Source organism: Scyliorhinus torazame, chromosome 10, assembly GCF_047496885.1.
Source record: "Scyliorhinus torazame isolate Kashiwa2021f chromosome 10, sScyTor2.1, whole genome shotgun sequence".
In the NCBI taxonomy this organism is placed as follows: Eukaryota; Metazoa; Chordata; class Chondrichthyes; order Carcharhiniformes; family Scyliorhinidae; genus Scyliorhinus; species Scyliorhinus torazame.
The window spans coordinates 243,808,807-243,832,617 of NC_092716.1; the positions used below are offsets into that span (position 1 = coordinate 243,808,807).

The window sequence follows — 23,811 nt, forward strand, 5'->3', positions numbered from 1 at the left end:
TCCGCCGTATCGTCCCACGCTTAGAAACAAATAAAATCAAGGGGTGGGTCCCATGAGGTATCACTGGCAGAGTGGCCTCTGATTCACCCGCCCGAGATGGAATTTAGTCCCTCGAGGATCGGGGCACCATTTTGAAAGACCATCTCAGCGTTGAGGAATTTACTCTGGAACCCCCCCCCCCCCCAGGCTGTGCCTGGGCTTGGCTGTCTCCCCCTAAGCGATGCACTGCTCACCAGGTGCACACCTCGGGAGGGTAGTCGAGTTCCTCCCCCACCCCCCCCCCCCCCCCGCCCTCTCACGTGGACGCTTTTTCCGAAGGAGGTGGTGGAATGATTCAGGTATAGAGGTCTTGATAATGATACGCTAATTAATTTAAATGATGTTACAGACATTCAACGTCAGGAAACGGGCCCCGTCACTGACAGGGCAGAGCCACAATCGCGTGAATCGTTCACGTTGATGCGAGAGGCGATTTAGTTTCTCTCACAAGAATTCTCTCTCCGGTTGCAGAACTCACCTGACCTATTCGGGAAGGGAAAATCCCAGCCATTGTGTTTTTCTCAATGTTTTTATGTACTTGTTCATGGGATGTGGGTACCACTGGCTAGGTCACTTTTATTGCCCATTCCTAATTGCCCTCGTTATAATCTGTATTCAACCTGGAGCACAACTGTGAATGGAAGTCAGTACTGTTATTTCCTGTACTTCGCTTTGTTATCCTTTGCTTTGCTTGTTTGAAGGATTGTCCCTGAGAAGAAAGTTGGTGCAGTTCATGGTATTTATTTATTTTGTGCGCAGCGTATTGAAGCTGCCGACCTGAATGGCGTTGACCGTCGTACTCTAGTCACACCAGTCCAGCACCCTTACGGCCTGACTCTGCTCGACCCTCACATTTACTGGACAGACTGGCAAACTCGAAGCATCCAACGAGCTGACAAGAACACAGGTGGTGACATAATTACCGTGCGAGGCAACTTGCCGGGGCTGATGGACATTCAAGCTATTGACAGAGTTCGACCTGTGGGTATGTTATTTTCAACATTATGGTGTGTTTCTTGCTAGTTAGTCTCTATTCAACATGTGGAGGATCAGAGTCTCTCATACAGAGGGGCTGCTCAGGTGAGCAAAACAGTGGCAAATGACCCCTTAGTTGAGGGGTCAATAACCAGAGGGCATAGATTTAGAGGGAATTTGAAGAAAAGCTTTTTCACCCAAAGGGTGATGGGAGATCGGAACTCGCTGCCTGAAAGGGTGGTGGAGGCAGAGACCCTCACAACATTTAAGAAGCATTTAGATGAGCCCTTGATATGTCACAGCATACAAGGTTACAGTTGCAAGTGCTGGAAATGGGATTAGAAAAGCTAGGTGCTTGATGGCCAGCACAGACATGATGGTCCGAGTGGCCTCTTGTTGCGCTGTAAAACTCTAGGAGTCAATTACTCTGTGACACATCTGAAATAATCTACCTGTAGTGTATTGAAAACAACCTACCTCTGTATACTCCTAATATCTCTGAACACATGTTCGGAATTCTCCATCCGTGAATGGAGTTTTGGCTGAGTGTCAAATTCACCGTCGAGGCGAACTCGGGTCAGAGAACGCGGCCCTTACTACCTATTGTCACATTCCTGATATCATTTCCATTCTAAGTTTCTACATACACATTTATGATGGAAATAACCCTTGTAAACCTATCTTGTTGCACTTAACGTATTCCTGACAATGCCTAATCTTTGTGACTTGAATTCTTGGTCACTACTGAAATGATACAGCTGATCTCCATTGGGGCCCACAAAAGGAAAACAGAGGCCAAGGAAAGGGAAAGATTACTGGGGGAGATTTTAAGGGTGGATAGGGAATTTGCAGAGACCCCGGAGGAGGAATTGTACAGGGAGAGGAGACGACTCCAGACGGAATTTGACCTTCTGACCACCAGAAAGGCGGAGGTACTGTGGAGGAAGGCACAGGGGAGGAGGTATGAATATGGGGAAAAGGCGAGTCGCCTGTTGGCTCATCAATTGCGAAAGAGGGCAGCAGCGAGGGAGATAGGAGGAATTAGAGACGAAAGGGGAGACACGGTGCGAAGGGCAGGAAAGATAAATGAGGTGTTCAAGACCTTCTATGAGGAACTGTATAGGTCTCAACCCCCAGAGGGAGAGGAGGGGATGCGGCAGTTCCTGGACCAATTGAGGTTCCCGAAAGTGGAGGAGCGGGGGGTGGTAGGCCTGGGGGCACCGATTGGGGTGGACGAGGTTATTAAGGGACTGGGAAGCATGCAAGCAGGGAAGGCCCCAGGACCAGACGGGTTCCCGGTGGAGTATTACAGAAAATATGTGGACTTGTTGGCCCCGTTGATGGTGAGGACGTTCAATGAGGCCAGGAAAGGGGGGACTCTACCCCCGACGATGTCGGAGGCGACGATATCGTTAATTTTGAAGAGGGATAAAGATCCGTTGCAGTGCGGGTCCTATAGACCCATTTCATTGTTGAACGTGGACGCCAAATTGTTGGCAAAGGCACTGGCATCGAGGATAGAGGACTGTGTCCCGGGGGTGGTGCACGAAGACCAGACAGGGTTCGTAAAAGGGAGACAACTGAATGTTAACGTGCGACGACTATTAGGGGTGATAATGATGCCCCCAGTGGAGGGGGAGGCAGAGATAGTGGCGGCAATGGACGCAGAGAAGGCATTTGATAGGGTGGAGTGGGAGTATTTATGGGAAGTGTTAAGGAGGTTTGGGTTTGGGAACGGGTTTATTAGCTGGGTTAGACTTCTTTATGGGGCTCCAACGGCAAGCGTAGTTACAGGTCGACATAGATCGGAGTATTTCCGACTATATAGGGGAACAAGACAGGGATGCCCGCTGTCTCCATTGTTGTTCGCGTTGGCAATTGAACCTCTGGCCATGGCGTTGAGAGACTCCAGGAAATGGAGAGGGGTGATTAGAGGGGGAGAAGAACACCGAGTCTCATTATATGCGGATGACCTATTGTTATACGTGTCGGACCCAGCGGGGGGAATGATAGAGGTTATGCGAATTTTGAGGGGGTTCGGGGATTTCTCGGGGTATAGGCTAAACATGGGGAAGAGTGAATTATTTGTGATACATCCAGGGGACCAGAGTAGAGAGATAGAAGGCTTGCCTCTCAGGAAAGTGGAAAGAAACTTCCGATACCTGGGGATTCAGATCGCTAGGAGCTGGGGAACCTTGCACAGACTTAATCTGACACGGTTGGTAGAACAAATGGAGGAGGACTTCAAGAGGTGGGACATGCAGCCTCTATCGCTGGCGGGCAGGGTGCAAGCAATTAAGATGATGGTCCTCCCGAGGTTCTTATTTGTATTTCAATGTCTCCCTATACTAATCACTAAGACCTTTTTTAATAAAATAGACAGGAGCATCACATGCTTCGTGTGGGCAGGGAAAGTTCCGAGAGTAAGGAGGGGGTTCCTTCAGCGTAGTAGGGACAGAGGAGGATTGGCACTACCGAACTTGGGCGATTACTATTGGGCCGCCAATGTGGCAATGATACGTAAATGGATGATGGAGGGTGAGGGAGCGGCGTGGGAAAGACTGGAGAGAAAGTCCTGTAAAGGGACGAGTTTAGAGGCGCTGGTGACGGCGCCGCTACCGATCTCACCTAAAAAGTTTACCACGAACCCGGTGGTGGCGGCAACATTGAATATCTGGGGACAGTGGAGGCGACAGAGAGGGGTGCGGGGAGCCCTGGTGGGGTCCCCAATCAGGAACAACCATAGGTTCGCCCCAGGAAGAATGGATGGAGGATTTCAGAGCTGGTTCCAGTTGGGAATTAGGAGGGTGGGAGATTTATTTATAGATGGGACTTTTGCGAGCTTGGGAGCATTGGAGGAAAAGTATAAGTTGCCCCGGGGAAATTTCTTGAGATATATGCAGGTGAGGGCATTTACTAGACAACAGGTGAGGGAATTTCCGTTGCTCCCGACACAGGGGATACAGGACAGGGTGCTTTCAGGGGTGTGGGTCGGAGAGGGCAAGGTGTCAGAGATTTACCGAGAGATGAGGGAAGAGGGGGAGGAGTCGGTGGGCGAACTAAAAGGAAAGTGGGAAGAAGAACTAGGGGAGGAGATAGAGGAGGGTATGTGGGCTGATGCCCTAAGCAGGGTAAATTCCTCTTCCTCATGCGCCAGGCTTAGCCTGATTCAATTTAAGGTGCTACATAGAGCACACATAACGGGAGCAAGATTGAGCAGGTTCTTTGGAGTGGAGGACAAATGTGGGAGGTGTGGCGGGAGCCCGGCAAACCACGCACATATGTTTTGGGCATGCCCGGCACTGGAAGGGTATTGGAAGGGAGTGACGGGAGTGATTTCGCGGGTGGTGAAGGCCCGGGTCAAACCAGGCTGGGGGTTAGCTCTATTTGGAGTTGCGGAAGAGCCGGGAGTGCAGGAGGCGAAAGAGGCCGACGTTGTGGCCTTTGCGTCCCTAGTAGCCCGGCGCAGGATCCTACTCATGTGTGTGGTGTTGGGTGTTCTGACACACAGATGAGCCAACACGGTTGCATATGGTACAACGCTACTTTATTTAAACTTACTATTTACAGTTTGGTCTTTGCACTCTGCACGTGGGGGGTTCCCTGCTTGTGATGTTTTAACAGCTCTTTCTTGTTCCCTTCTCCCCAGACCTACTGACCACCAGGTGTCGTGCTCGTGCTTTTTATGTGGTTGGTGTTCTTGTCTGTGATTGGTTGTGGTGTTGTGTACTCTGATTTGCCTGTTAGTGTGTCCATCATGATGTGTGTGTTTGAATATCATGACATCCCCCCTTTTTACAAAGATATGTGCCTACGTGGTAATAAATATGATCGTGTCGTGAGTGCATCTAAGAGTGTGTGTGTGTCGTGTGCAGCATGTGCATATGACGGAACTATGTACATGGGGCGATGTCGGGTGCGTCACATGAACCAAGTTGTACCATAACATAACATAAATGCGAACGAGAGAAGAAGAAAAAAAAACTTGAACAGTTGTCCAGTCAGACGACATCTGGAACGATAAACAACAACAGGTTATCATGTAAAATTGTGCAACTTGTTAAACATATGAACGGTATTATAAGTCCAGTCTAATGGGCTTGCGACGAGTTCGGGTTGACTGCCTCAAGGGTGGATCAAGAACCACCGGCTGCTGTGCAGGCATGGCCATGGGTGGCGATGGAAAGGGCGTGATGTGCGGCAGCTCCACAAAGTCATCCTCGGAAGCCTGTTGAGGATCTGGCGTGTGCGTACTGTGTGGCTGTGAGCGTGGAAGTCGGCGAAGGGCGCGCCGATTGCGGCGACGCACGGAACCATCCGGCATGCGAACCAGGAACGAGCGGGGAGCCACTTGTCGGAGGACTTCGGCCGGTGCTGACCAGCCACCATACGGTTGATGGACGCGTACTTTGTCTCCGGAGGACAGGGGGGGCAGGTCCGTCGCTCGTGTGTCGTACCGACTTTTCTGGCGATCACGCTGCAGTTGCATGTTCCGAAGAACCGCCTCATGGTCTGTTGTTGGTGCCAGGATGGAAGGTACCGTCGTCCTGAGGGAGCGACCCATTAGTAGCTGCGCTGGCGAGAGACCCGTGGATAGCGGGGCCGATCGATAGGCCAGCAAGGCAAGGTTAAAGTCCGATCCGGCAGCAGCCGCCTTGCACAGGAGCCGCTTGGCGATGTGGACACCCTTTTCAGCCTTCCCGTTCGATTGTGGATGCAGAGGGCTGGATGTCACATGAGTGAAACCATATGCTGCGGCAAAGGACGACCATTCACGGCTGGCAAAACAAGGTCCATTGTCTGACATGACAGTCCTTGGAATGCCATAGCGAGCAAATGTTTCCTTGCAGGCCCCAATGACTGCGGACGACGTCAGTTCATGGAGAGGCATGACTTCCGGGTAGTTTGAGAAGTAGTCTATAATAACAATGTAATCTCTGCCGAGCGCGTGAAATAGGTCAACACCCACCTTCGCCCAGGGGGACGTCACCATCTCGTGTGGTAGAAGTGTTTCCGGAGGTTGCGCCGGCTGAAACCTCTGACAGGTTGTGCAGTTGAGCACCATGTTGGCTATGTCTTCATTAATACCCGGCCAATATACCGCCTCCCGGGCCCTTCGTCTGCATTTTTCGACGCCCAAGTGGCCTTCGTGTAGTTGATGAAGAATCATCTGGCGCACGCTGTGCGGAATAACGATCCTGTGTGATTTCATAAGGACCCCGTCTATGTTGGTGAGATCATCTCGCACATTATAAAACTGGGGGCACTGCCCTTTTAGCCACCCTTCCGTCATGTGGCGCATCACTCGCTGCAGAAGGGGGTCAGTCGCCGTCTCTGCGCGTATGTGGGCCAGACTAGGATCATCAGCTGGCAGATTTGCTGCTGTCAGAGTTACGTGTGCCTCAATTTGACGCGCGAACCCCTCCGCATCTGGTGGTGTGCTCACTGCTCGGGAAAGAGTGTCCGCCACGATGAGTTCCTTCCCCGGAGTGTAGATCAGTTCAAAATCGTACCTCCTGAGTTTGAGTAAGATGCGCTGGAGGCGAGGAGTCATGTCGTTCAGGTCTTTGTTAATGATGTTGACCAGGGGGCGGTGGTCAGTTTCGACCGTAAATCGTGGCAGGCCATACACATAGTCATGGAACTTGTCCAGTCCAGTTAACAAGCCCAGGCATTCTTTTTCGATTTGCGCGTAGCGCTGTTCGGTAGGGGTCATGGCTCGTGAGGCATATGCAACCGGGGCCCATGACGACGTGCTGTCTTTTTGCAGGAGTACCGCTCCAATACCAGATTGGCTGGCGTCTGTTGAGATCTTTGTAGGGCGAGTCGTGTCAAAGAAGGCCAGCACTGGTGCCGTGACTAGTTTGTGCTTGAGCTCCTCCCATTCCCACTGATGCGATTGGTGCCAGTTGAATTCTGTCGATTTTTTTACGAGATGGCGCATATTTGTTGTATGAGAAGCCAGGTTGGGAATGAACTTCCCAAGGAAGTTGACCATGCCCAGGAATCTTAAGACAGCCTTCTTGTCAGCCGGTCGTGGCATGGCTGTGATGGCGCTAACCTTGTCTGCATCGGGACGGACCCCTGACCTTGAGATGTGGTCCCCGAGGAATTTCAGCTCCGTCTGGCCGAAGGCACACTTCGCACGGTTGAGACGCAGGCCATTTTGTCGTATGCGGGTAAAGACACGTCGTAGACGATGCATGTGTTCCTGCGGAGTGGTGGACCAAATGATGATATCGTCCACATATACACGTACCCCTTCGATGCCTTCCATCATCTGCTCCATAATGCGGTGGAAAACTTCAGATGCCGAAATGATGCCGAATGGCATCCGGTTGTAGCAGAATCTGCCAAAAGGGGTGTTGAATGTGCATAGTCTTCGGCTGGCCGGGTCCAGTTGGATCTGCCAGAATCCTTTGGACGCATCCAATTTAGTGAATATTTTGGCTCGCGCCATCTCGCTGGTGAGGTCTTCTCGTTTCGGGATGGGATAGTGTTCCCGCATGATGTTGTTATTCAGATCTTTTGGATCTATACATATACGGAGCTCGCCAGAGGGCTTCTTTACACAGACCATGGAGCTGACCCATGGCGTGGGCTCCGTGACCCTGGATAGGACCCCTTGGTCCTGAAGAATCTGCAGTTGTGCCTTGAGGCGGTCTTTGAGTGGCGCAGGAACCCTGCGAGGTGCGTGAACGACAGGGATGGCGTCCGGTCTGAGTCGAATCTTGTACGTGTATGGCAATGTCCCCATGCCTTCAAAAACCTCCTGGTTGTGAGCAAGGAGGGAATGGAGACTTGCATGGAACTCAGCATCCGGGAAGTTGGATATCTCATCTGGAGAGAGAGACATAATGCGCTGTACCAGGTGAAGGACCTTACACGCCTGTGCGCCCAGTAACGAGTCCTTTGATGAGCCGACAACTTCGAAGGGGAGTGTGGCCGTGTACCTCTTGTGAGTCACCTGTAGCTGGCAAGATCCTATGGACGGGATGACGTTCCCGTTATAGTCAACCATCTTGAGCCGGGATGGCGTGATGGGTGGTTTGACCTTCATGGCCTGGACTGCAGAGTAAGCAATCAGGTTGGCGGATGCGCCGGTGTCCAGACGGAAGGCGACGCGCGATCGGTTGACCGTCAGGGTGGCACACCACTCATCGGCTGGATTGATGGCATTGACCTTGTTGACATCAATGACGGAAACTCGGAAGGCATCCTGGTCATCTGCATCACTTAACTGGAAGTCTTGATGCGTGGGCTGGACGGTCCTGACTCGTCTGCGAGGTTGTCGAGGATGCGCCGGATCCATGGGTTGAGCCGAACGACAGTGGGCTGCGTAGTGGCCCATCGTGCCACATCTGTGGCACTGTCGGTTTTTTGCAGGACATTGCCCTTTTAAATGTAGAGCTCCACAATTGCCGCACGTCATGACGTCACGGCGTTCGTTGCGCCACTGCGCATGCGCAGTGCGATCTTGCGGTGGGCGCGCCTGCGCAGTGCGTCCCTCGTTGTGGCCGTTATTTTTGGCGCGCACCTGCGCGGGAGACCGCGAAAAGCGCGGGAAGCGGCCGCTGTCGTCCGGGCCGTGGGTCGGGAAGTAATCGACGGCCTGGATGCGTTCGACGTCGTGGGCGGCCTGGCTTGCCGATTCGACGGCTGGGGACCCCCTCCGTGCCAACTCGGACGCCTGAAATCGGGCAAAACGGCAGGTAGCATTTTCGTGGAGGACACAGGCTTCCACAGCAGACGCTAAGGTGAGGCTTTTCATTTTAAGAAGCTGCTGGCGTAGGCCACTAGAGGCAACGCCAAAAACAATCTGGTCCCTGATCATGGACTCTGTGGTGGTGCCGTAACCGCAGGACTGCGCTAGAATCCGGAGGTGCGTCAAAAAGGGTTGAAAAAGCTCCTCCTTACCTTGCAGGCGTTGCTGAAAGAGGTATCTTTCAAAACTTTCATTTATTTCAACTTGAAAGTGCTGGTCCAGTTTGAGGATGACCGTGTCATATTTGGCTTGGTTTTTGCCTTCTTCGAACACCAGTGAGTTGAAGACGTCGGTGGCGTGCGGACCTGCGTAGAAGAGGAGCATTGCAATCTTCGTGTCATCCGAGACATTCTGTTTTTCGGTGGCACGGATGTACAGGTCAAATCGCTGCCTGTAGAGCTTCCAGTTGGTACCTAGGTTCCCCGCGACTTGCATCGGCTGCGGTTTGCCGGTGTGGTCCATGTCCAGAATGGCAGGTTGGTAGGCAGGTATCGATCCACTCCTGTACCATGTGGTGTTGGGTGTTCTGACACACAGATGAGCCAACACGGTTGCATATGGTACAACGCTACTTTATTTAAACTTACTATTTACAGTTTGGTCTTTGCACTCTGCACGTGGGGGGTTCCCTGCTTGTGATGTTTTAACAGCTCTTTCTTGTTCCCTTCTCCCCAGACCTACTGACCACCAGGTGTCGTGCTCGTGCTTTTTATGTGGTTGGTGTTCTTGTCTGTGATTGGTTGTGGTGTTGTGTACTCTGATTTGCCTGTTAGTGTGTCCATCATGATGTGTGTGTTTGAATATCATGACAATGTGGAAGGAGGCGAAACCCCCCGGACTGGAGGCCTGGGTAAATGATATGGCGGGGTTCATTAAACTGGAGCAGATAAAGTTTGCCCTGAGAGGATCAGCTCAAGGGTTCACCAGGCGGTGGCAGCCATTTCTCGACTACCTAGGGGAACGTTAGAGGGAAGACAGATGACCAGCAGCAGCAACCCAGGGGGAGGGGGGGGGGGGGTTTAGTTTAGGTCAAAGATAAAGGGGTTTTGTTACTTGTGTATTGTTTAAAATTTCTGTATTGTTATTGTTGCGTTTGCTTTGTAAGAGGGGAAAAATTGTTGTTTGGGAAAAAATTTTCAATAAAACATTTATAAAAAAAAAACTACTGAAATGATACTTCTATGTTTCAGCTAACGCTGGCTTTTGGTATCTATTCCTAATTCCACTTGGGGTGGCTGCTTGGCTACAGAGGACTTCTTAAACATAGAATATAGGAGCAGGAGTAGGCCATTCAGCCCTTCGATCTGCCTTCCTGTTTTTGCTACCCGAGTGGACCGCCTCACATTTATCCACATTTACTGCGTCTGCCGTTCATTTGCCCACTCATTCAGTTTGCCCAGATCACACTGAAGCATCTCTGCATCCTCCTCACAGCTCACCCTCCTACCCAGTTTTGTATCATCTGCAAATTTGGAGATATTGCATTTAGTTCATCTAAATCTTTAATACACATTGTAAATAGCTGGAGTCCCAGCACCAATCCTTGTGTACCCCACTAGTCACTGCCTGCCGCTTGAAAAAAGACCCGTTTATTCCTACTCTTTATTTCCTGTCTGCCAACCAGTTTTCTATCCATCTCAATACATTACCCCAGTTCCTTGCGCTTTGTTTTGACACGCTGATCTCTTATATGGGACCTTGTCGAAAGCCTTCTGAAAGTCCAAATAAACCACATCCACTGGCTCCCCCTTGTCAACTGTACTGGTTACATCCTCAAACAATTCCAGTAGATTTGTCAAGCATGATTTCCCCTTCATCGGTCCATGCCGAGTGTCCGATCCTGTCACTGTTTTCCAAGTGCTCTGCTATTAATACTTGGATGGACTCTAGCGTTTTCCCCCACTACCAATGTTAGGCTGACTGGTCTTTAATTTTCTGTTTTCTCTCTACCTCCCTTTTTAAGTAGTGGGGTTACATTAGCTACCCTCCAATCTGTTGGAACTGATCTGGAGTCTATAGAATCCTGGAAGATGACCACCAATGCATCCACTATTTCTAGGGCCACTTTCTTAAGTACTCCGGGATGTAGATTATCAGGCCCTGGGGATTTATCAGCCTTCAACTCCATCACTTTCCTCAACGCCATTTCTCTGCTAATACTGATATCCTTCAGTTCCTCACTCTCACTAAACCTTGTGTTCCCCAACATTTCTGGTGCGTTATTTGTGTCCTCCTTTGTGAAGACAGAACCAAAGTATGTATTTAGTTGGTCAACCATTTCTTCATTCCTCATTATAAATTCTCCTGTTTCTGACTGTAAGGGGCCTACATTTAACTTCACCAATCTTTTTCTCTTCACATACCCATTGAAGCTTTTACAGTCAGTTTTTAAGTTCCCCGGAAGCTTACGCTCGTACTCTATTTACCACTTCTTAATCAATCTCTGTATTGTCCTTTTCCGAATTCGAAACTGCTCCCAATCCTCAGCTCTGCTGTTTTTTCTGGACAACTTGGATGCCTGCATGTAAGTACGAAAATCCGGCATCACCAAGACAGTGTGGAATTTATGAGAAAGCTGGAAGGGTGGAAAATGCCAGTTGTCACTGGTATACCCGACCCTGGTGGTGATTTCTGTCTTCTTCCCACCGTGTTCACAGTAATGGGCCATGGACAGTTTGAAAATGGTTGCCCGATTGACTCCCGGTATCCTCAGTGGTTAGCACAGTTGCTTCACCGTTCAGGGTCACTGTCTGTGCGGAGGCTGCACATTCTTCCCGTGTCTGCGTGGGTTTCCTTTGGGTGCTCTAGTTTCCTCCCACAGTCCCAAGTGCAGGTTAGGTGGATTGGCTATGCTAAATTGCCCTTAGTGTCCAAAAAGGTTAGGTGGGGTTACGGGGATAGGGTTGAGGCGTGGGCTTAAGTAGGGTGCTCTTTCCAAGGGCTGGTGCAGACTCGATGGGCCGAATGGCCTCCTTCTGCCCTGTAAATTCCATGATTGCCACCTTACAGCCCGAGGTGGTTCCTCACTAGCATGGTGGAATCTTGTTGAGCTATTTAAATTACGTCCTACTCATGTGCTTTGTTCAATGGGATTGGACATCGACTGGCCGGTCCTTAAAGGAACTGCTGCACATTGCTCCAAAAAAACGAAGAAAATCTTGTACTACTGATTTTTGGGGGGGGCTGAGAATTGGATGTGTGTTCTTCCTGGGCCCAAAACTATCTACCAGCCAATTATCAGACCCTCTGTGGTCCCACACCAGATTGCTTTCCCCCACCTTATCCACTACTTCCAGCTCAGCTCCAGGTAGTTTGACTCTCTCGCTGGGTGCCATCAGCCACACAGTGTAATCGTTCTAGCCGTTGCCCAATCAATGTGCACATTCTAAATACTCCCTAGTGCACGGTGTAATCACATTTTATATGGGAAGTGACAAATATGTTGATAATTCAGTCATAGAATCATAGAATTTACAGTGCAGAAGGAGGCCATTCGGCCCATCGAGTCTGCACCGGCTCTTGGAAAGAGCACCCTACACAAGCCTACACCCCCACCCTATCCCCATAACCCAGTAACCCCACCCAACACGAAGGGTAATTTTGGACATTAAGGGCAATTTAGCATGGCCAATCCACCTAACCTGCACATCTTTGGACTGTGGGAGGAAACCGGAGCACCCGGAGGAAACCCACGCACACACGGGGAGGATGTGCAGACTCCGCACAGACAGTGACCCAAACCGGGAATCAAACCTGGGACCCTGGAGCTGTGAAGCAACTGAAATTAATTGAAGTTCTTAAGAAACTGAAATAAAACAATTGGATTAAAAAGTTACAATAGGAGGAGGTTGGGGGGGAGGTTTGGGGGGGGGGGGGGCACTGGACTAGCCAAGTAACAGGGAGGAGACAGAAAGGGTGGGGGGAGGGCCGGAAAAGATGGAGGGGCAAAAGCACACAAGTGGAACATGAGGGACAGATAGGAAGGACAAAACCAAACTGTACATAAGTATCTGTAAATACATGTCTTGGGTGGACCTGGGGTGGATCCTGGCCCCAGGTCACTGTCCGTGTGGAGTTTGCACATTCTCCCCGTGTCGGCGTGGGTATCACCCCCACAACCCAAAGATGTGCGGGGTAGGTGGATTGGCCGTACTAAATTGCCCCTTAATTGGAATATTTTTAAAAGCGTGTCTTGGCCATGTTGGAGAATGTCAAATAGGGTTTAGCACAGGGCTAAATAGCTGGCTTTTAAGGCAGGCCAGCAGCACGGTTCAATTCCCATAACAGCCTCCCCAAACAGGCACCGTAATGTGGCGACTAGGGGCTTTTCACAGTAACTTCATTTGAAGCCGACTTGTGACAATAAGCGATTTTCATTTCATTTTCATTTCATTTCAATATAGAACATACAGTGCAGAATGAGGCCATTCGGCCCATCGAGTCTGCACCGACCCACTTAAACTCTCACTTCCACCCTATCCCCGTAACCCAATAACCCCTCCTAACCTTTATTGGTCACTAAGGGCAATTTAGCATGGCCAATCCACCTAACCTGTACGTTTTTGGACTGTGGGAGGAAACAGGAGCACCTGGAGGAAACCCACGCAAACACGGGGAGGACGTGCAGACTCCGCACAGACTGTGACCCTGCAGGGTATTGAACCTGGGACCCTGGAGCTGTGAAGCAACAGTGCTAATCACTTGTGCTACCGTGCTCTACTAATATGTGGAAAAGTGTGCCTGTTAGAGGGTGGTCACAGTCACAGTTATTGATGGCATGTTCCTCTGGGGTGAATATATGTTTAGGTTTAGCATTGTTTTGTAAATTGTTAGATACTAAATATGAAAACTCAATAAAAATATTTTCCCCAAAAAAGTTTCAATAAGCAATTCAATTTGTTTTATGCAATAATTCAAATTGAATGTCTTTGATCAGGGTGGCACAGTGGTTAGCACTGCTGCCTCACAGTGCCAAGGACGCAAGTCCGATTCCAGCCTTGGGTCACTGTCTGTGTGGAGTCTGCACGTTCTCCCAGTGTCTGCGTGGGTTTCCTCCGGGTGCTCCGGTTTCCTCCCACAGTCCATAGATGTGCAGGTTAGGTGGATTGGCCATGCTAAATTTCTCCTTAGTGTCCAAAGATGGGCAGCATGGTAGCATAGCGGTTAGCATAATTGCTTCACAACTCCAGGGTCCCAGGTTCGATTCCCGGCCTGGTCACTGTCTGTGCGGAGTCTGCACGTTCTCCCCGCGTCTGCGTGGGTTTCCTCCGGGTGTTCCGGTTTCCTCCCACAGTCCAAAGATGTGCAGGTTAGGTGGATTGGCCATGCTAAATTGCCCTTAATGTCCAAAATTGCCCTTCGAGTTGATCGAGTGGGGTTACTAGGGGATAGGGATAGGGTGGTGTGGGCCTCGGTAGAGTGCTCTTTCTAAGAGCTGGTGCAGACTCGATGGGCCGAATGGCCGCCTTCTGCACTGTAATTCTATGAAAGATTAAGTGGGGTTACATGGGTAGGGCGGAGGATTGGCCTTTCGGAGGGTCGGTGCAGACTCGATGGGCCGAATGGCCTCCTTGTGCACTGCAGAGATTCCGTGATTTAACTAGAGAAACTGTATATAGAAATCGGTTGAATTCTCGGTACTCTGCTTCCTGTTCATTCATCATTCTCAGAATCCGGTTTAACAGATTTCACATTAGTGTTTTTGCACTTTACTGAAAGAAGTTTTGATTTGTTCCTGTACAGGTTTTAACAAGTGCAGTGTCAGGAATGGGGGCTGCAGCCACCTCTGCCTTCCACGCCCCAGTGGCACCACCTGCGCCTGTCCAACAGGAATCCAAATGAAGAGCGATGGGAGAACCTGTGATAATGCCCCGGAGACTTACCTTCTGTTCTCCAGCCGTGGCAGCATCCGTCGCATCTCTTTGGATACAACCGATTACACAGATGTGCATGTTCCAGTTCCTGAGTTACATAATGTCATTTCTCTGGATTATGACAGTGTGGAGATGAAGGTTTATTATACGGATGTCTACCTGGATGTGATCAGGTACGAATGTAGCATTGCCAATGAGTCACAATTCAATGTCTTTATAAACCTACGACCAACCAATGACTGCATTGATGCTGTTGCTGGCTCTGACCCTGAATTGGAGAGTTCCATCAACTTTTCTTCCAATTTCTATCCTCCCCTTACCTTCACGTGGTTCATCTGTTCCATCCTTCCCTCTTTCGCCTTCTCTGACTCCATTTCTCACACACTGACCTCTACGTTCTGCGGGGGAATGTACCCAATGGAGGTGAGAAGTTGTTCCCTAAACGGGAAACAGCTGGAAGTTGAGCCCTGATTCTGTTACACATACACCTGTTGGACAGTTTTCTAAGTGCCCAATCAGAGTGCGGCCATCTTGTTAAATTCATCAGGGTTTGGTGTTTGGGATGTAAACGACTAAATAAAAATATTTTCTCACTCTTATCTGGGAGAGTCTCTCAGAAAGGCAAGAAAATGCAATAAGCAAACACTAACGTTTTCCTAGTTATAAATATAACTGCACGATGTCATTCCGCTGATTTTTAATATTTAATTCCTGATGTTCTTTAAGGGGCTTATCTTTGAGCCAAACTGACCTTCCTTGTCTCAGTTTTAATGTCTATTGTATGATTCAATTTTAGTTGAGGGGACGGAAACGATTGACGACGGTGCCTCTGATTAATGAAGGGGAAAACGGTTCCGCCCACTATCCGGTGACTCCTGCTGACATTTAGTTAAAGCGAGAGATGAGGTACACTGGGGGCTTTCCATTCAAAGCAGTGAGGAGAGTTTCTTTGGTGTCAGGCACCCCGGACCAGACCCCCAAATTTGCTAGGGTACCGGACATAAACCCCAATCTTTTTATTTCATTTGTAAAACTGTGAGGAAAGTATACTTCACTCCAGGAGTGATTCCACGCACAATAGGGGGGTGGTATATTAAAACAACCTTTATTATTATTAACACAGTATTAAACTATCTTGACCCACAGACATATGGCTTACAATTACCAGATACATAATGCTTAACAATAAAAGGAAGAACTTTAATTTCTAACTGATACCTTCTTTATCTCCAATCAAACAAAACCCATCACTGGTCGAAAACCACTAGAGTTAAATAAACACAGGATTACTTGACAATCTTTGGATAGAGATCTTTTGAGAGACTGTTTGACAAGAGAGATCCTGTCAGATTAATGCTGAATCTCTTGACAGCTTTCTGCAGAAACTGCTTTTCGGCCTCCAGCTTCCAGAGAACTAAACTGAACTGAAATCTGCCCGATACAGACCTGGCCCCTTATACTGAGACCATGCCCTGTGTTCTTGATTCTCCAGCCAGCTGAATCGAATCATAGAACCTCCACAGTGCATAAGGAGGCCATTCAGCCCATCAAATCTGCACCTACCCTCTGAAAGAGCACCTTACCTTGGCCATATCCCCCGCCCTATCCCCAAAACCCCACCTAATCTTTAGACACTAAAGGGCAATTTAGCATGGCAAATCCACATTTCTGTTCTGTGGGAGGAAACCAAAGATCCCTGAGGAAACCCATGCAGACGTGGGGAGAACGTGCAGACTCCACACAGACAGTTACCAGAGGCTGGAATTGAACTCGGGTCCCTGGCGCTGTGAGGCAGCAGTGCTAACCACTGAGCCACCGTACCGCTCTTGTGCCTACACTGTCTCGTGGCTACACTGCCAAGCACATTCACAATCTTGGATGTTTCATTGAGATCACCTCTCATTCTTCTAAACTTCAAAGAAGATAGGCCCAATTTACTCAGCCTGATCACAGGATATCCCAGGGATCAGTCTAGTGAGCCTTAATGGCACTGCCTGCAATGCAAGTGTATCCTTCCTTAAATATGGCGATGAAAATTGCACAGTGTTCCAACTGTGGTCTCACCAAAGCCGTGTGCAGCTGTAGCAATAATGGCCAACACGGCATTTACCTTCCTAATTGCTTGCTCTACCTGCTTGCTAACTCTTGAGTTCCTTGCAAATACAATCAAGTATCTGAAACATCAACATTTACCGTTTTCATGCCTTTTTAAAAATATTCTGCTTTCTATTCTTACAAACAAAGTGAATATCTCTTCGTCCGAGTCATCAACATAGATTTTAAATGGCTGGGGCCCCCAGCTTAACTGACACTGATGGAATGGGCAGAATGGCCTCCTTTTGTGGATGTCGGGCGAGCCCAGATGTAGTGCTGTCCCACGCCCTTGTATTGAGGTAGATGCTGATGCTCAGTGGCTTTTTCATGGGACATGGTCAGTTTGATGAGGTACTCCCCCATAGCTGCCTGTCACAGTGGTACTGTATGGCAGCACAGCGTTATCGGTTTCAAGGGACCGAGGGGAAAATCAAAGCCAAGTGGAAAATTACTTTAATGATAGATATTGGGCTGTAACTTCTGGTGAAGTAGCAATTGAGTTGGATTGCCACTCCGTTCGAGGTTTTTTTACCTTGAAATCCAGGTGCTCCTATCTTGCCTGAACTTCTGACTGAGACTAGACAAGATTTGAACAGTGGATTGTACCCCCTGGGCCTACAGTCGAGGGTAGCTCAATGACCGGTTAATGAGCCAAACCACATTTTGCGGCACTCGCTGCTATAAACCTGTTAAGTTTTAAATTCTTTGATAAGCCAAGGAGAAAGTAAATCTATAAGATAAGCGGGTAAGAGTTTGGGCGTCAGGTTTGGAATGGAGAGTGCGCCCAAAAGCATGCCACAGCCCTATGGAATTCACTATAGTTCTCCTTAGTATTCCAGTTATTCCTCAAGGTAAGATTCTTCCAACTGCCTTTTCCTCACAGAATCTAAACTGAGATGGGGCACCTAAATCCCTTTGTTTCCCCACAGCCTCTATCCTTTGTAAAGTAAACTATGCGGTAAAGTAAACTATGTTTTTTGTCCCATCAGAAGTGCCAACCTCAATGGCAGTGGTATGCTGACAGTCATTGGCCAAGGTTTAAAAACAACTGATGGTTTGGCCATTGACTGGGTCGCAAGAAATCTCTACTGGACAGACACTGGCAGGAATACTATTGAAGTGTCCTGGCTTGATGGAAACTGCAGGAAGGTGCTAATCAACAACAGCCTTGATGAACCTAGGGCAATTGCTGTATTCCCTAGAAAAGGGTAAGCAAAGCTTCTTTGGAGGACCAGGATCCTGTTCAGTAGGAAGCCACAGTGCTATCCACTTGTGCTACCATGCTGCCCACTGAATAAGATGAATGCACTCCCACCTCTAGACATTCTCTGTGTATATCACCACATTGTTGACCATGGGCCATGACCTGGAGCATGATCATATGAGAAAGGGATGTCTCACGTATTAACACAGTTGTTTCTATTAAGCTTTAGCTATGAAATTGAATTTTCCTGCAAAGCAAGCCATTTAAATATAAAACGATGAACGTTATCCTTATATTCTGCTAGGTATCTCTTCTGGACAGACTGGGGAAACCTTGCCAAAATTGAGCGTGCACAGTTGGACGGCACAGATCGGAAGGTTCTTATTAATACTGATTTGGGTTGGCCAAACGGGCTGACCTTGGATTACGATACAAGAAGGTGAGCTGAGAAAAAACAAAGATATGAAAAATGGCCATGAGATAATCAGGGGCATGAGCATCTAGAAATTTAATTAAGCAACAGAGATGAGATGGAAAACTTTATTCTATCCTGACTCCTTGCCAGTAATCTCTTTCACTGACATCTTAAGGTTAATCAGAGCCATTCAGTGTTACAGAAAAGTACTACTCTGATTGACTTTGAATGTGGTTTGCTGGGCAGAGAAAATAATTCCTAATCGTGCTGAGGTTCCGACTGCTATGTCAGTGTGTTACAGTTGGGTGATAGCTTTCCACCAATGTTAAATTGGGAATTATGAACGGTCTCTCTCGCTCTCGCACTTTCTGGGGGGTGGCGCAGTGGGTAGCACTGCTGCCTCACAGGTCCAGGGTCCCAGGTTCGATTCCCGGCTTGGGTCACTGTCTGTGTGGAGTCTGCATGTTCTCCCCGGGTCTGTGTGGGTTTCCTCCGGGTGCTCCGGTTTCCTCCCACAAGTCCCAAAGACACACTGTTAGATAATTTGGAAATTCTGAAGTCTCCCTCTGTGTACCCGAAAAGGTGCCGGACTGTGGCGACTAGGGGATTTTCACAGTAACGTCATTGCAGTGTCAATGTAAGCCTACTTGTGACAATAAAGATTATTATTATTAGGTTGGAAGGATTGGGGAAGTCGGCCTAAGTAGAGTGCTCTCTCTTATCCCCCCCACCCCCCCCCCCCCCACCCCCCAATCCCCCAATCGTGCGAGTCAAATCCCAAATAGGGAAAATTGACAGGGGATCACAACTGTTTGGGATTTGGATTTTCCCATAAAAAACTATGGGGGGAATTCTCCGACCCTCCGCGCCAAAATCACGCCCGGCGCGAGGGCGGAGAATAGCCGTTCACGCCGGAAGCCCGGCGCGAGGGCGTTTCCGCGATTCTCCGCAGACCCGCCAGTTGTACATGCGTGGTTGACGTGGACCGGCCGAACTCCCGCTGGCGTGGTTTACATCTGCGACCACCCAGCGGGAGCTCGGACCCGTGGCCGCGGTGGCGGTCCTGGTGGGGGACGTGGGGAATCTGACTCCGGGGGGCCCCAGCGGTGGCCAGTCCCGCGATCTTGCACCACGCGGCTCCACTGTGTGGCTCCGCCATGTTGGCAGCACCCATGCCGAAGTGGGCCGCGGCGTGCATGCGCAGCCGCGCGGTTTGGACAGCAGGGCCCTGCCGGCAGCCAGAGCTGCGGGGCGCAAGCCGGGCTGCTAGCCACCTGGAAAATGGAGAATCAGCCCGGACTCTCGAGGAAAAGTTCCGCAGTGATTCACGTCCGTTTTTTGCCAGGCGTGGAGCCATGGCCCCATTATTGGAGAATCCCGGCCTGTCTCCTGACGTCCGTGCCACGAATTTCAGCAACACGTTTGGAGATTTTAAATATTAAAATTAAAATGAGTATTAACAAAAGAAAACCTAAGCACAAAATATTGGATTTACACAGTTAATATTAGTCTTACACAGGGCAGCATGGTGGCGCAGTGGGTTAGCCCTGTTGTCTCACGGCGCCGAGGTTCCAGGTTCGATCCCGGCTCTGGGTCACTGTCCGTGTGGAGTTTGCACATTCTCCCCGTGTTTGCGTGGGTCTCACCCCCACAACCCAAAAATGTGCTGGGTAGGTGGATTGGCCATGCCGCCCCTTAATTGGAAAAAATGAATTGGGTAATCTAAATTTATTTAAACCCCTTTGATGGTCTCAATTCCATTGACACTCAGTCGGCAGCTTAATTAAATTAGTCATAAACTGACACACACTCACACACACACACACACACACAGCCCCCAAGATCCCTCTTTACAGAGTATCATGGGAGCCCCCAGAAATATTAAAGTATAAAATGTTCTCCACACTCCCATGATATATCTGTAATAACCAAACTGAAATTTAATTTTAATCAACACTACTCTTTCCTGACAGGATCTACTGGGTGGATGCTCACTTGGACAGGATAGAAAGTTGTGATTTGAATGGAAAACTACGCCAAGTTCTGGTCGGCCAAGTTACACATCCCTTTGCCTTAACTCAGGTAAGGCGTGTCCTGTTAACAATCGGTCAATATCTGTATATTCAGAGATTTGATACAATATCAAAAGGGATGGAAATTACAAACACGCAATGCCAGTAACATTAAATAACAGTGTGGACAGCAGGCCCGATTTAAGGCTTCTGCACCAATGAATTCGAAGGAAGGGTACTTGTTAAATCCAGTGATGGCCTGGCTGTTGCCTACCCATGTGCCTGTGGGCCCACTGCAATTAAAGCCACAGCAGGGGTGGCGAAGGGCTTCTTGACCACCAGTGGCAAATTGAGGCCCTTTAAGTGAACAATTAAAGCGCACCTAAAGGCCTGGAGGAGGGGTCAAGTGCCCAGCCTGCCTGGCTTCCCTGCACGGCTGGTGGTGTGTGGGGGAGGGACCTCCTTAAAGGCCCCCTAGCCCGATAGAGGTCCTCCGCTTTGGTTTCACCTTCTCCCACCCCAACCACCCTCTTTCCAGGTTGCCCTTCCAGCATCCCCCCTGCATCTGTCCTGAAAAACAAGGAATCTGGCGCCTTTTATAATTGAGCCAATGCAATGTGGTGCTGACATATTATCAAAACTGTTTTGTCAGTTCAAGTTACACCCAAGAGCCATGTAACAATTTAATAGATCCAGGGTGTGCAGACAGGAAATAAAGATGTGAGAAAGCATCCTCAGAATAAATTGAAACGGCGAGGAACTGAGTCTTAACTGATGGCTATTTATTAGCTCAGAGATGCATTTTTCTTCACGGTTGAAGTGCTGGAACTCCCTCCCTAACAGCACTGTGGGTGTTCCCACTGCACCGGGACTGCAGCGGTTCAAGAAGGCAACTCACCTCCACCTTCTCAAGGGCAATTAGGGATGGGCAATAAATGCTGCTCCAGCCGGCGGGGCCCACGTCCTATCAATGAAATAATTTTTTAAAATGTACTTTCCTTCCCCTCACCAGTGAGATATAAAACGAAGTAAAATATTATAACAATCACTGACTTGGATAGTTATTGATAGCTTCTTATTTTCATTGCTTGCATTGGTTGACTTTTCTAGAAGTAAGTAGTACTTACTGCCATTATGTCTTAAACAGGTGCATCTAATGATTTATCATGAACGAATGGAGATTTTGGAACTTTCCTCCAAATTCCTGGGACGGGATTCTCTGACCCCCCCCCCACCGGGTCGGAGAATCGCCGGGGATCGGCGTGAAACCCGCCGGCTGCCGAATTCTCCGGCGCCGGGGGTTTGGCGGGGGCGGAAATTGCGCAGCGCCGGTCGGCTGCCGCCGGCAGCGCCCCCCCCTCCCCGGCGATTCTCCGGCCCGCGATGGGCTGAGTGGCCGCCCGTTTTTTTTTTTTTGCCATTCGCTCTGGCGTTAATTGGAGTAGGTCCTTACCGGCGGGGCCTGGCGGTGCGGGCGGCCTCTGGGGTTCTTGGGGGGGAGGGGGGCACGCGAGGGGATCTGGCCCCGGGAGGTGCCCCCACGGTGGCCTGGCCCACGATTGGGGACACCGAGCCGCGGGCAGGCCTGTGCCATGGGGGCATTCTATTCTTCCGCACCGGTGGCTGTAGTGGTACGCCATTGCCGTGCGGAAACAAAGCCCTCTGCGCATGTGCAGGGATGATGCCAGCACACGCTGGCGCTCCCGCGCATGCGCCAACTCGCGCCGGCCGGCAGAGGCCCTTCGCCGCCGGTTGGCGTGGTGCCAAGCCCCTTTCCCGCCGGCCAGCGCGGCGCAAACCACTCCAGGGCGGGCCTAGCCCCTGGAGGTGCGGAGGATTCCGCAACTTTGGGCGCCCCGACCCCGGAGTCGTTCACACCACTCTTCGGCGCCGGACGCCCCGCCGGCGAGGGGAGAATCCCGCCCCAGATGTGTGCCAGGAGTGCACATTCACTAAATTGGCTGCTGCACATTTCAGAGGGTAGTTAAGAGTCAGCCACATGGCTGTGGGTCTGGAGTCACCTGTAGGCCAGACCAGGTAAGGACGGCAGATTTCCTCCCCTAAAGGGCATTAGTGAACCAGATGGGTTTTCGCAATAATGATGATAGTTGCCGTGGTCGCCATTAGTGAGAGCGCTTTACATTCCGCCCGCCATGGTGGGATTTGAACCCTGGTCGCTGGAGAATTAGCCTGGGCCGCTGGATTATGAAAATAAAAACTGGAAAGGTTGGAAAAACTCAGCAGGTCTGGCAGGATCTATGGAGAGAGAACAGAGTTAACGTTTTGAGTCCAATATGACTCCTAGAGTCAGAGCTTAATTACTAGTCCAGTGATACTACCACTAGTCCGCCATTGGCTCATGGTTAGTCAAAGTAAATGGAATTCTCACGGGTATCTCCTTATCTCCCAACATAACTCAGGAGAAGCCCTCGCAAACAGCTGGTCACACTGTTTCCATCTCTTATTGAAGGTGATCAAGAAAACCGGTGAAAATTCTACTTCTGTATCTTCTGTTACGATTAAGAAAAAGATTGCTTTCTTTGTCATGTGCTTTCAGTAAAACGTTGTTGTCATTTTAGCTGTGTTTATTGGAAAAGCTATTTTGACAGAGCTTATGCACTATCTCTGTAGCAAACAAAAATACCAGGGAGTTATTCTTAATTGTCAGAGTGGGCTCAGTAACTTTGATGTGACTTTGGGTAAAACAGTGCCATCCCATGGAGAAACAGGGAATAGCTCATTACAGTAACTATTACCCAGTCAATGATAGATTATTTGTAATACACCTAAACTTCACTTTAATTTTTCCTGATGTCATCTGGATTCCATCATTAAAGGCCAATTAATCAAACATCTGTCATTGAGAAAATGCTCGAACCCAGTGTCACGGATAACATGTCCGTCTTTCCTTACTGTCCCTGATCAGTGTGCTTTGTACGTGAGGTGTGTGTATTTTTTTGCCCTCAGACTGATTGTCCCAATTTACATTATTCCAGCAGCAACCATTGTTGGGAATTTAAAAATAAAGAAAGCTGTTTAATATCCCATGCTTTTCCATGACGGTTTAAAAAAAGTGACGTCTCACCCACCTGCCTCATCCTATATACAATCTACATTAACAACTTGGATGAAGGAACTGACTATTATTTGACTTCTTTCATGGGAGGTCAGTGTTGCGGGCAAAGCCAGCATCTACAGCCTCTGTCCATTTGCCCTTGAGAGACCTTGAGTAGGTGGTGGTGAGCTGCCTTCGAGCCGCTGCAGTGCATCTGGTGAGGTACATGCTCAGAGTTGCTGCGAAGGGAGTTCCAGGATTTTTATCCCCCAATAGTGAAGCAACAGCGATATAGTTCCAAGCCAAGATGGTGTATGGCTTGGGGGGAAATCATGCAGGTTTTGATAGGAACATAGGAATTAGGAGCAGAAGCCGGCCA

At 49.4% G+C, this 23,811-nt stretch overlaps 1 protein-coding gene across 5 annotated transcripts in view; it reads left to right on the plus strand.

The window, feature by feature from the left end:
- lrp4 (low density lipoprotein receptor-related protein 4) overlaps positions 1–23,811 on the plus strand; it is a 495,226-nt gene that overhangs the window by 435,933 nt on the left and 35,482 nt on the right. For all 5 annotated transcript variants that reach the window (XM_072466626.1, XM_072466628.1, XM_072466627.1 and 2 more), the window contains exons 27-31: positions 799–1,024; positions 14,522–14,825; positions 17,736–17,954; positions 18,255–18,389; positions 20,339–20,447. In XM_072466626.1, coding sequence (XP_072322727.1) covers positions 799–1,024; positions 14,522–14,825; positions 17,736–17,954; positions 18,255–18,389; positions 20,339–20,447 — 993 coding nt within the window. The remainder of the gene's footprint in view (positions 1–798; positions 1,025–14,521; positions 14,826–17,735; positions 17,955–18,254; positions 18,390–20,338; positions 20,448–23,811) is intronic.